The sequence below is a fragment of the Lygodium microphyllum genome, chromosome 1 (genome assembly GCF_053477565.2).
Source record: "Lygodium microphyllum isolate KBCC chromosome 1, Lygodium_microphyllum_v1.1.10, whole genome shotgun sequence".
In the NCBI taxonomy this organism is placed as follows: domain Eukaryota; kingdom Viridiplantae; phylum Streptophyta; class Polypodiopsida; order Schizaeales; family Lygodiaceae; genus Lygodium; species Lygodium microphyllum.
This window is the reverse complement of record NC_141135.1, coordinates 34,151,427-34,163,778: the sequence shown is the minus strand read 5'-3', so window position 1 is coordinate 34,163,778 and position 12,352 is coordinate 34,151,427. Positions and strand designations below refer to the sequence as shown.

The window sequence follows — 12,352 nt, the reverse complement described above, 5'->3', positions numbered from 1 at the left end:
CATTGTTGCACATGCAAGGCATGTGAAATGGCTCATGATTTGAGCCAATGAGAATATATTTTTTACTATTGTGGAATTTGATTATGTAAGTTACTCTTCATGTAAGGCATACCCTTGCCTTATGCACATGAAGCATCTAGTTCTGGAAGTCATATAGTATAAGTAGCACACAATTGTGGTTATTTCTAGTTGTGGCTTTACTCAAATGTATAGACACAATTGATCATTTTTCTCAACTAGTAGTAAACATAAAAGCAAATATTGGGTTGTAACCAACATGTTATAGATAAATCATGAACCATACTTCAACCTATTAATTGCAATTATTTATATCATGCATAAGCCAATATAGCTTTACACATAAGTGTGTTGGTGTGATCAAAGGATTAAATACCTTAAATATGAGATTTGAATTCTTAAACAAGTGAAACCTACCTAGAATAGTATTGATAGCTCAAGAGGATTCTTCACATAATACATCATTATAAACCGTTGTTATTTAACACTTGATGGATCTATCTAGCCATATTTGTCATTATTAAACTATCTCATGACTTTGTCAACCATGTTATGGTTTATAAAGTTTTGCATATATGTTATGTTATTTTCTTAGTATCTCTAAAATTGTTAATTAGTTATCATCAAGTTTACAAGTTGATGGTTCAATGCTTTGAAGCTAGGCAATATTATATATTACATACTAGCAATGTCTACATAGAAACTATTGATAATGTCGTAAATTGTATTAATGTCAAAAAAGGTAAGTAGATACAACATCAAAGATGCAACTTGAAGCTCAGCTAAGAGCTCTTCCGACGACTCGCAGGCCCTCTTCCTTACACCAAACAATTGGGCTGTGAGGTGTGTTGCGAATTGACATTAATTGGTACATAGAAACTATTGTGCTATGAGATGTGTTGCTAATTGATGTAAATCATTGGTTAGTATTTTAATGTTAACAACTTGATAGAAGAGTTAGGCCCTTTTTATGTAGATAAATTGTAGAAGTTTCCATACACAATATTTTGTTTCCTACTTCATGTATATTGGGGATGGGCAACATGAGTGCCCAAATTTTCAATGCTTATAGGAATTACATGAAATCTAAGCATCTTCTCACAATATACATTTTCAAGCTTAATGGAAAAGTACTAATAATAGGCATTAAGTACAAAGTCCACATATTATTTAAGGCATTGGTACAATCATAATCTTGGTGGTATAGTCCCCATTGTAGGTGTTGTCTTGTGGACTTACAATCTTGCAAATGCATAATTAAAGTCAATTCAAATTGTATCAAGCTTAAAATTTCTTTGCCATAAATGACATAACATGCTATGCTTGTGTGCATATTTCAAATCAAATTACTAAATATATATACTAAATGATATCAATTAGATGGTTGATATTTTGATGAATAGTGCCACTTAATTTGAATCACGTTATAATGTGTGCAACGTGAGGATGATTAGAATACCATCTCACAAATATCATGAATGCTAGACTCAAAAGAAATAGAACATCTAAGGTGTATAATGAGAGAGAGAGAGAGAGAGAGAGAGAGAGAGAGAGAGAGAGAGAGAGAGAGAGAGAGAGAGAGAGAGAGAGAGAGAGAGAGATATATATATATATATATATATATATATATATATATATATATATATATATATATAATTATTATTATGTACACACACACACACACACACACACACACACACACACACACACACACACACACACACACACACACACACACACACACACATAAATAAGTGAATTTGACAAGCAAACATATCGATATCACATTCGAATCCATTTCTAACATTGTTCCATATCGACTACTCATCACACATATACATAATGGAATTGACATATTGAAATAAGATTGTATGTATAATCACAAATGTGTAGCATTTCATTGAAAGGGGGTTCAGTGATCATTGGAACTATTTAAGCATAGTAAGATAAGTGCTCTAAGAGAAAGAACAATAATTGCATGTCAAATTCTTTGTGATGAAGATAATGAAACTCACAATTTCAACAAATTGACAAACAACATTTAAGAGGTTTGAGGTATCCCATCATTACAGTGAGGTGATTTAATAACACCAACACTGATAGGGTTTTGAGGAACCTTTTGATTCTACTAGCACCATTGTGAAAATGTAGGCTGATCAATGAGGCTTTGGAAGAAACAATAAAGTACAAAAACAATAAAAGAAAATCTAGGATGCCTTTGTTTTCCATCTCCACCTTCAATACTTGGATGCATATTTTTGGTTTAGGTGATAGGGCTAGAGGCATTGGATTGTTTATAGAGCAAATGTTAATAGCACATGAAAAGTAACCACATGGGGCCCCTATAGGATCATAGTGTATTGAATGAGTGAGAATTATAAGTTGTTACTATAAGTGGTCCCAACTTTTGCACAAGGGAGACCTTTTTTGAATGAGTAGGAATTATAAGTTGTTATTATAACTGGTCCCAACTTTTGCACAAGGAAATGTAAGAAAATAATGACCAATATGAACAATTTGCTTGTAAGCATTATAAGAAATAAAATTTCGAACCATCATCTTACCCATGCTTAAGCACTAAGCTTCTACAAGCCATATTTGCACATGAGAATGGACTCGAGCAAGGATTGGTGTGATGGACCTCTTCAAAAGAGAGGTTCCAAAAGCACAAATTAACATGCACCATTAAGTTGTTTTTTTGGAGAATTTAATCGATAGTAAGGCTATTTTGTAAGACTTTAACCAATACTAAGGTTGTTTTTTTGGATGAGTGGTAGTCCACTTGTACCTTTTTATGCCATGCCAAGCACATTCACCAACTTATAGATGGATTTGGAAAGGAGTAGAGTTGCAAAACCATATATCAATAGAGCCTTGGTTACTTAGTAGTAAGGTTATTAGACTCATTACGAGTAAGTAGGATCCTTGTATCTATTATAGCACATCAAGTGGCTCCCCAATTGTGTTTATCGAAAATAATAATGAGAATTGTGTTTTCTTTTACAAAACATGTCTTTAAAAGAACTTGGGATCTCAATACTTGTGAAAAACATCAAGGTTAGAGCTAAGGGCTTGAGAGTGATTTCTAAGGGAGGAGTGATGGCACTAGTAGGGGAAAGAAACATGCTATCCTAAAATAGCAACATAATGAAAAGTTAGTAGGGGAGAGTAGTCAATGTGGCCACTATAGTGAACTTTTCTAGGATTCCCAACCCCAATACAAGAACCCATAATATTAGACTCTTTGTAATATATTTGGATTGCTTTACAAATAGAGGATTGGAGATTCAGACCTTATGTCCTCAAAATTGGAAGCTCTTTTTTTGAAAGTTGCAATTCATGTGGATAAAATAGTTGGTCTACATGAGGTTAAGTATAGGGGAGAATACTTGAAGGAACCCTCCAAAATAGAGAACAGCTCCTATCTTCAACAACTTCCCACTAGACCCTTGAACATTAAGGATTTGATGGGAAGTTCACATCTTTAGGTGTAGTAAATATATGGTCACTCCAATTGGGAGAAACACCTTGAGAAACTTTGAGTTGTCTTTAAGAGGTGTTGATAATGCCAATTCTCATTGAATCTAGTAAAGTCCCAATTTTGGGTTAAGCATTGCATCATTTTAGGCCATGTGGTATCCAAAAATAACATTGCGATTGACACTACCAAGATTAGAATGATAGTGGATCTCCCACCACTCAAAAACCAAAAAGGTAGTTAATGATTCTTGGGACATACCATATATTATAGTACTTTATGTTAAAATACACTACAATAGCAAGACCATTCTGCAAGCTCCTAGCTATCTAGGAATGGACTTTGAGGAATGACAAGCTTCTTATGAGGCTCTCACGAAGGCTCTTATGTCCACACCCATCTTACGAGCCCAATTTGGAAACGTTCCACGTGCACATTGATGCATCCAAAATCACAATCGGAGTAGTGATATGGCAACCTAGCAAGCATAATATGGATTTCTGATGAGCTTCACCAGTATACAAATCATTGATATTGATGTGATTTATTCAACAATGGAAAGGGAAGGATTGGGAATTGCGTACATAAGTAAAAAATTGTGAGTATTTACTAGCCACACCATTCATATTCTTTGTAGAGTATCAAGCACTTTTGTATTTGGTAAATAAACCTTGTGCCACAAGGAGAATAGCTTGATGACTTTTGCTTTTGTTGGAAATTGCCTTCTCAGTGGTTGTGTGGAAGGGAAAGCAATAGTTTATGGTTGATCACATGTCATGAGTGACAAGTGGAGAGGAGGCAACTGACAATAATGACGACCTATGTTATGCGCACTTGTTTAGAATACAGTAGGAGGCTCAACTTTTCAAAGCAACTTGATGCCTTACTGGGTTGATCACATTGTACACATCCTAGAGAATGGGTTACCCGAACAATTAATTAAAAGAAGGTGGCTCACCCATCTCTCGATTAAGACTCGATTTTATCAAATAATTGTTGGGTAGTTATATATATCAGGGTAGGACGATCTTCTTTGGAGATGTGTATGTGAATATGAAATTGAGGAGGTGCTACATGAAGTACATGAAGGAATTACAGGTAACCAACCACTTTGACACAAATTATATCGTAAGAAAGATATTGCATTCTTAGCTTTGGTGGCCAACACTATTTTGAGAGAGAGAGAGAGAGGGGGGGGGGGGGGGGGAGGAGGAGGAGGAACATTGGCATAGAATATCTTTCCGATTTTTAAATAAGGAAGTTAATGGGTTACTAGGGCGCTGCGAATGAAGAATTTGGAATACCTGTTGCCATTCTGGCATTTGCTTGAACGGAAGTTGGCTTTGATTGAAAGTCGAGTGTTTAGTAACAATGGGATTTGGGAGATGAGAGAGGGAATCTAGAGGCTCACACATGGATTTGCTAGGTATAACACAAGGAATCTCGAGGGTGGGGGAGACAAGAGTCTTTGAGGAAAAGGAGTAGGATTCCAAGGTTTTACGTAAAACTCCAAGGGTCGGAAAGGGGGCCTAAGGGGCCAAAAGCCAAAACAAAGGGAGAGAGACAAAAGGAGAATGAGAACGACTCTCATGAGAGAGTGGTGGAGGAAGCTCGTTTAAGTGGGGGAGAGGTTTACTGAGAGGGTCCTTTTAGGTCGTCGTGGAGAGAGAGAGAGAGAGAGAGAGAGGGAGAGGAGTCGAAGAAGGGCAGGAGACCTACTGTGTGTGTGTGTGTGTGTGTGTGTGGCGGCCGCCTCCATCTTGCACGTTGTCGCCTCCTCTGCCTGCCTGCCTGCCTCTCTTTCTGCGTTTGTGCCTGTGCGCGCCTCGGCCTCTCGAATTTTCCGCGAGCTCCAGCTCCAATTTGCTGCTTCAGGTCAGGTCAGGTCACGTTTCAGCTCCCCCCTCTCCTTTTTTTTCTATCAGATTCCCCCTCCCCCGGCCCTCTCCGCAGCCCCCCGAGCTCCTTCCCCAGGTGGAAAAAGCCATGGCCTTCTCCGAAATGGTCGTCCCCGACTCGGCACCTGCCACCAAACGTATCCATTTTTTGTCTGCGTACCACACACCCCCCCTCCCCCAATCTTTGTTTTCTGTAGTTTTGTCTTGGTAGAAATTCTGCAAGCCTCCTGCGCTACATGGGAATATGCACAGAACTGAGGGTTTTGGAACCCCCCAGATTTTGGAACACAGTCCTGCCTCGGCCAGCTGTAAAATCATTTCCGCGTGTTTTAGCTCATTCGGTGGCCAGCAGTCTCAACAGATCCGGTTTACAACAGTGTGAATCAGTGTGTGCTTGCTGTGCTTTTCAGTTAAAATCGTCGTTTCTTATTATAAACCCAGCGTTTTTAGTACGCCCTTGCTGTGGGAATGCACTCGACACCCCCCAGTTGCAAGACATTATTTGGCACAATTCTTGAGGTTTAGTGGGGGTTTACAGACTCTAACTGGTTGGTGCTGGCATTTACCTGTGTGGCATATGCGATGTTATCCTGTACCTGCAGGGTACACTGAATCACTTCAACTGCGCCATTCCACTTTATTGAGGTTGATTTTTGAAGTAAGGACAACATGTCTTGTGCGACTTTATGAAAAAGGCATGCGGAGCATGTAGATGAAGCATGATTTACTGAGATTCTGAGTGTTACATGTTGAGCTGTCTCTGCACGGATCCAAGGTTTGGCTGTGCTGTAACACAGTCTAGACTCAAGAGGAATCTGGTTTAGTGCAGTGTAAGTAGTTGTTTTTGACATAGTCAGCAGAAGTGTGTAGGCCTTTTGCAGTATGGAATTCTGGATCTGGCTAGTGAGCACACACAAGTAGGAGTGGCTTGCTGTAGTTTATTGGATAGTTAGTTTTGTTTGTGATGAATGCAGCCATTCCAAATTCACGGGCCCTGATACTGGACAGCTTTGAGGATGTATTGGCCTGATTCTCTGATTTCATGAAACAGGCATCACAGAATTTATTGGATTTGTCACGCACTTTGTTGCGCAAGTCACAATTTCTGTGTATAGCCTATATATGAGACCAATAGCACAGTCCAGTGTCTTTGTGATATGTTTAACTGTGGTCTCACTAGGGATGCGTGGACTGTCATTGTTATGATATTGAAATATATAGCTACTCAGTTACCAAGTCTTTAGTGTTAGAAGTGTGTCTGTTATCATTATTTAATACCGTGTAATATCAAGAGGCAGATGCAAAGATGTGTCGTTGTGCTTAATCACTGAGAATGCTCTTTTCAGACATTCTGTGACATCGGGAATTAGACCTGTTGTACCAGTGTTGAAGTCCTGAATGGTTTTCATACTTAGTTGGGCCAACAGTGGTAGCAGATGAATCGGATCTGTATCGCCACTCACAGTGCCACATGTTCAGTAGGAACATGTAGTGTGATTTGGCCTGGGTGCCATGTATTAATTGGAGTGAAACAACAGTTTTGAGTACAGTGATGGTAATACTGATCTGATCTCATAATTCTGAAGCATGATGTGAAGTATGTATTCTCGGTCAACAGTACCTAGAGTCTTGACAGTCTACGTCAAAGGTGGGCCCTTTGGATTCATGATGTTACTTCTTCTGCTTGTGTACCTGAAAGTTGGAGAACTCATCGAAGGATAAAGAGGAAACACTATTGAGTGGGTTGTTGCAACTGTCGTAGCTTTTGGGAAACATTGCATCGTCACTAATTTATTAAAGATTGATTGTTCCCATGTGCCACAACCTAAGATTTTGTGTGAGCATGGGAGTGGATGCACTTTTATTGTTCCACAAAGAAAAGCTCAAATGTTGAAAGCTTAACTCTCAGATAGACCCAGGTGAACGGCTTCAAAGTATGAATGGAGTTGTCAAGGACAAGCTAGTGCAGGTAGTCAATTTATGCAGCATTCTCAGTATTAATGGGTTGCAAGCAGAGGTGTAATGTCCGTCATAAGTTGTGCCTATTTTGCTGATTCCTGAACTGTCCCATTTTATTTAAAGGACTCCCCAGTCTTGAAAAAAAGAATTCTGTTGCAAATCTCATGCAAAGTCCTAATGGTGATGTGCCATCTTACTGATATCTTGACTTGTCATGTTTTCTAGGAACTACCCATCATTGAAAATAAGATTTCTGATGCAACTCACATGAAACCATCAGATGGGATTGCTGAAGCTGGTGTTTTAAGTGTCTACTACACTCCTGATGGACCTTGCAAAGAGTCTGGGTACCATAGTGAAGGTGTGCAGTGTTCGTGGACCAGTGATAAGTTGATAGATGTAGGCTTTTGAGTTAGTAATCTATGTTACAATATATACAACCTAAGCATCTTGAGCTTACAGGGGAGTTTTTGTAGGCTATAATTCATCAATGGTGAGCCTGGAGGATAGCATGGCTTATGATGCAAGGAGCAATTACCCTGTAAGAATCTCTTTTGAAAATCTGTGCATCTTGAACAATAGTTTGCACTTCTGATAGTGCTACTTTCAGCTTGAACATTGCCATTGGATATTTGTTGTAGTTACGGAACTGTCAGTAAACCTAACATGATTTCCTGTAGGGAGTTCATTTAGACAATGGGCAGCATGTATATTATGCTCCTGGCTATGGGTACCCACCTCAGGCTGCCTATTGCTCACAGTCCCCTGGATCTTACATGTCAAACATGAATTCTGGGGCACCGGGTTATGGGCCACATCTCTATGGACACATTTATCAGCAGGTTCCATCATCTTCAATTATGCACTATTATCCCTCTGCTCCAGTTCCTTCAGGTCAAGAGGGATCTAAGGTGGGTTCTAAGAAAGCGAATTCAAATGAACCAAATCAGAGCCGGAAAATCAAGCAAGGAGGTGGGGGCAGGCAGGGTAATCAGATGGGATACCGCAATCCTGTTCCACCTGATGGATCAAATCAGTGGGGTAGTTTCTCAGCTGGTGTGAATGGTGGCTATTATGGCCCACCAAGTGGTTATGACTACTATTCTCAGCAGTGGCCTTCCTCAGGTCGTGCCCTTCCGCAAATGTCTTCAACACAGGTTTGGCTTTTGGAGCAAGGCGTTACTTTGTGTTCATGTATTCTGGCTCAAATTTTAGTGCTATTAGCATGATGTGTTAATAAAACTCAGTTCCTGGTGACTACCATCTGATTTTAGTGTTTAATACTATCTGCAGAATGGTGGTTTTTCTTCCAGCTATATCCCTCCTCTACCTGCTGGTTGTGGAAGATACCAAGGGTTTCCACGGGTATATTCAGCTCCAAACATGGCTGGACGGGGAGGTAATGGTGGGTCAAAGGCAAGCAGTGGAAAACCTGGTTCAGCTGGTGCAGGATGCAACTGGCGAGCGAAAGATGCTTCAAAGCACCAGGGTAAAGGGGACGTACAAGCCCTTACACCTGCTGCCTCTGCTTGTGCTCCAAAGGGACCAAGTCAGAAGTCCTGTGTGACTAAGACTAAGGTTCATACAGCTGCTCAGGCATGTGGAGATGCAGATACACCCTGCTTTCTAACTTATGTAGCTGAAAACCAGAGCACTGTGGTCAACAGGAATGACTATAACAAGGAGGATTTCCAGACATCTGAAAACCAGAGCACTGTGGTCAACAGAAATGACTATAACAAGGAGGATTTCCAGACAGCTTACGATGCTGCAAAGTTTTTTGTCATTAAATCATACAGTGAAGATGATGTGCACAAAAGCATCAAATATGGTGTTTGGTCGAGTACTCCTAATGGTAACAAGCGGCTAGATGAGGCTTATTGGAAAGCTCAAGAAAAGTTGGAGTCCATATCAACCAGCTGTCCAGTTTTTTTCTTTTTTTCGGTGAGTCTATTTTTTCTGTATGTTGTCTGGTGGCTGACCATGGGGGACTGTGCGTTCTTACCATTGTAAGTTTTTAGGTGAATTCAAGTGGGCAGTTTTGTGGTGTGGCTGAGATGGTTGGTGCGGTGGACTTCAACAAGAACATGGATTTTTGGCTCCAAGGCAAATGGAGTGGATGTTTACCTGTAAAATGGCACATTGTCAAGGATGTGCCCAACTGTCATTTTAGGCATATTATCCTTGCAAACAACGAAAACAAACCAGTAACACACAGTCGGGACACACAAGAGGTGAGGAGGACCAGTCTTTTGATGGCTCATCTGAATCTGTTAAGTCTCTCTATGTTTGAGCCTTTCAATCAATTTCTTTTCTGGTACTTTTAGAGTGCTCTCCAGGTATGTAACTGTTATGGCTTTTGTTGGAGTGTGTAGTGCACTGAAGTGGCACAACTAGAGTGTTGTTGGTTTATTTATGGTTGTCTGTAGTTGCATGTCTTCTAGAAGCGTGGGTTATACATGTAAAGCTTATTGCATAAGCAAATTTTTTCACAGCCTAGTGCCAATGAATGTTTGTGCTGCAATCTGGTGCATTTTGAATGTTTTTCTGATTATTGCTGTTGGTCAGATTTGCAAGTCTAAATTCATCATGAATGTGTTTTAGAGGCGAAATTCTGCAATTATGTGATGTTCCATGTTTGTTAAGACTATGCCATGCTTGGTCCAGCTGTCTGGCTTGTGTGCTGCATCAATGGATGAAGGTTTGTGGTGCCATTCTTAAATATGTGATTTTCTCTCCTGTTGGCAGTAATCTTAGCAGTTTCCACACCTTAGGTTTGTTTTTCTTTCATTTCCAACTTGTTGACTTGCATGCAGGTTCATTATCAACAAGGTCTTGAAATGCTTAAGATTTTCAAGAATTTCCCAATTAGAACATCATTGCTCGATGATTTTGCCTTCTATGATGGACGCCAGAGGGTCTTGCAAGAGAGAAAGCTGAGGCAACAGCAGCAGCAGCAGCAGCAGCAGGTGGTTTTGATTTTTGTTGTCTTGTGAAATTATGTGTGTTACCCATCTTGAGTTTCCTTCTGCATAGGCAATCAACCAATCTAACAGAGAACATTTGAGAAAAAAGCCACAGTTTTGAACACAGTCTGGAGAGATTTCCTATCAAACCTCCTGTACTGACCAAATATTAGGTTTCTAAAGCTCTGTTTTGTCCTTTCAAACAGGCAGTGAAACAGATTAAGCAAAGAGTTTTTGACAAGAAGCCTAATGAGTCCATTGCTTCAGCATATGAAGATAAAGAGAATGGAAAGCCAGATGAAGTGAAAAATGATGTGAAAGCTGCCAACCTTGACGGCAAAGTAGCTGATCTGAAGATGACTGGAGATGTTGATTGTAACAGTGCAATTGTAAACAGTGATAACGATTCTGTTGCCATTAAGCATGAGATACCTACTGAACCCTCTGAACCTGTTGACCTTGCTGCATGCAAAAGTAAGTTGAATTTGGACTCTCAGTCTTCAGGGGAGGGAAAGCCAAAATTGTGTTCCCAGTGTCCATCAGAGGGAAAGGCCAAAGTGGAATCTCAGTCTTTAGTAGATGGAAAGCTGGAAGTGGAGTCAGCAAAGCCAAAACTGGAACCCCCGTCTTCAGCAGAGGGAAAGCCAAAACTGGATTCCTGTCCCTTGTCAGAGGGTAAACCAAGAGTGGATACTCAGTCTTCAGCAGAGGGGAAAGATGAATTGACCCGGGCTGTCATCAACTACAAGAAAGCCCTTCTCGAGGGCATACAGGGGAAGGCTACAGCAGTGGAACAAGCTGTGGGTGTGTAAACTTTGTTGGGCTTTTTCCCGCTAATTGTAGAGGGTATGTTAGTGGAGAAAGTCGAGTAGGACCATGTATCTGATGTCTTGTCTCACTTGACCACCTGTAATGATTATCTGGAAGTGTTAACAAGAAAGGTTTTGAAATGTCAAGTAGTTGGTGGATAGTATTTTATTGGTAATGCTGGCACCTTGCGGGGGGGAGTAGGTTAAGAGGACTGTAAAAACTTAGTTTGCCAACTTGAATCCGTTTTATTTTGGTAGGGGTGTACTGCACAGACAAAGTTTAACTTTTACTTAAGTGGCTGATTGCTACTAAAAGCTTACGGTAAATCTCCATGGCGGCAATCTTTGGTCCTCTGTGTGGTTTTGCCCATTGTTGTATCATGGGGTACATCTGTTTTGAGTCTTTGGGATTTGAAACCTTGCTTTACAGGCCAAAAGACCAATAGTAGAACATCTGACCACCAGCAGTTTTTACAAGCGAGTACGCTACTATGTTTAGGTTGCACTTCATGACACTACTATCGGCTCTTTTGCTGATACTGTTACTATATCTAGCAGTTGAACTCGTGCTACCGAGCATTTGGAGTCTTCAACTGTAGACAGTTGACTGCTTTGAGACGATGCAGCATCATGCATCACAGGTGTAAGGGCCTCTTTGAGCGTCAATTCTGAATACATTGCATGGTAATGCTGAGAGATGTAAATGGAAATGGATGTTCTTGGAAGTGTTTTTTAAACGCAATGTGCCTTTTGTGGATAAGCTGTTGAGCTCGCACATTGACAGACCTCCGGAGCTGCGCAGCTGTGATATGGACATGGTGTACATACCCACCCACCCATTAATCCCGCCAACTGAGATGCCATGTGGGGGGTAATTTGGATGGAAGTTGGGGTAGAATTAGTGAGAACATAGGTTTGTAGGGGCTTGGAAAATTTAAGCATTATTGGAGCCTTGACGTTTATCATGTTACTAAAATATCCAGTGGCACATGTAATGGCATGCGGAGTGGGTTCTTAAGGAAACTGTGCTAACTTTGACGTAATAGAACTAGGTGCTCTGCGCCTAAGACGCCTAAGCTGCACGGTTGGGGTGAAGCACTACTACACAACAAAAACATTACAATAAACAGTTAAAGGCATGGTCCTTCGTAAGCACTTCATAAAGGGATGGCTCGTGACCCACTCTGATAGATAGATAAGACTAAGCAAGGAGCGACAGAGGGG

General features: G+C 40.4%; 1 protein-coding gene across 4 annotated transcripts; it reads left to right on the top strand.

The window, feature by feature from the left end:
- The first annotated feature begins 5,140 nt into the window (after window positions 1–5,140).
- Window positions 5,141–11,292, top strand: LOC148040986 (uncharacterized). Of its 4 annotated transcripts, XM_087675328.1 has the most exons (9): window positions 5,141–5,531; window positions 7,308–7,363; window positions 7,579–7,714; window positions 7,830–7,894; window positions 8,034–8,510; window positions 8,647–9,297; window positions 9,375–9,587; window positions 10,170–10,322; window positions 10,526–11,292. In XM_087675328.1, the coding sequence occupies exons 1-9, from the start codon at window positions 5,483–5,485 to the stop codon at window positions 11,129–11,131; spliced, it is 2,406 nt and encodes an 801-aa protein (XP_087531454.1). In that variant the 5' UTR covers window positions 5,141–5,482; the 3' UTR covers window positions 11,132–11,292. The 4 variants fall into 4 exon arrangements, with proteins under 4 accessions (XP_087531454.1, XP_087531462.1, XP_087531456.1 ...); XM_087675336.1 differs by lacking the exon at window positions 7,308–7,363 and having other exon boundaries at window positions 5,143–5,376; XM_087675330.1 differs by lacking the exons at window positions 5,141–5,531; window positions 7,308–7,363 and having other exon boundaries at window positions 7,577–7,714; window positions 7,816–7,894.
- Window positions 11,293–12,352: the final 1,060 nt, after the last annotated feature.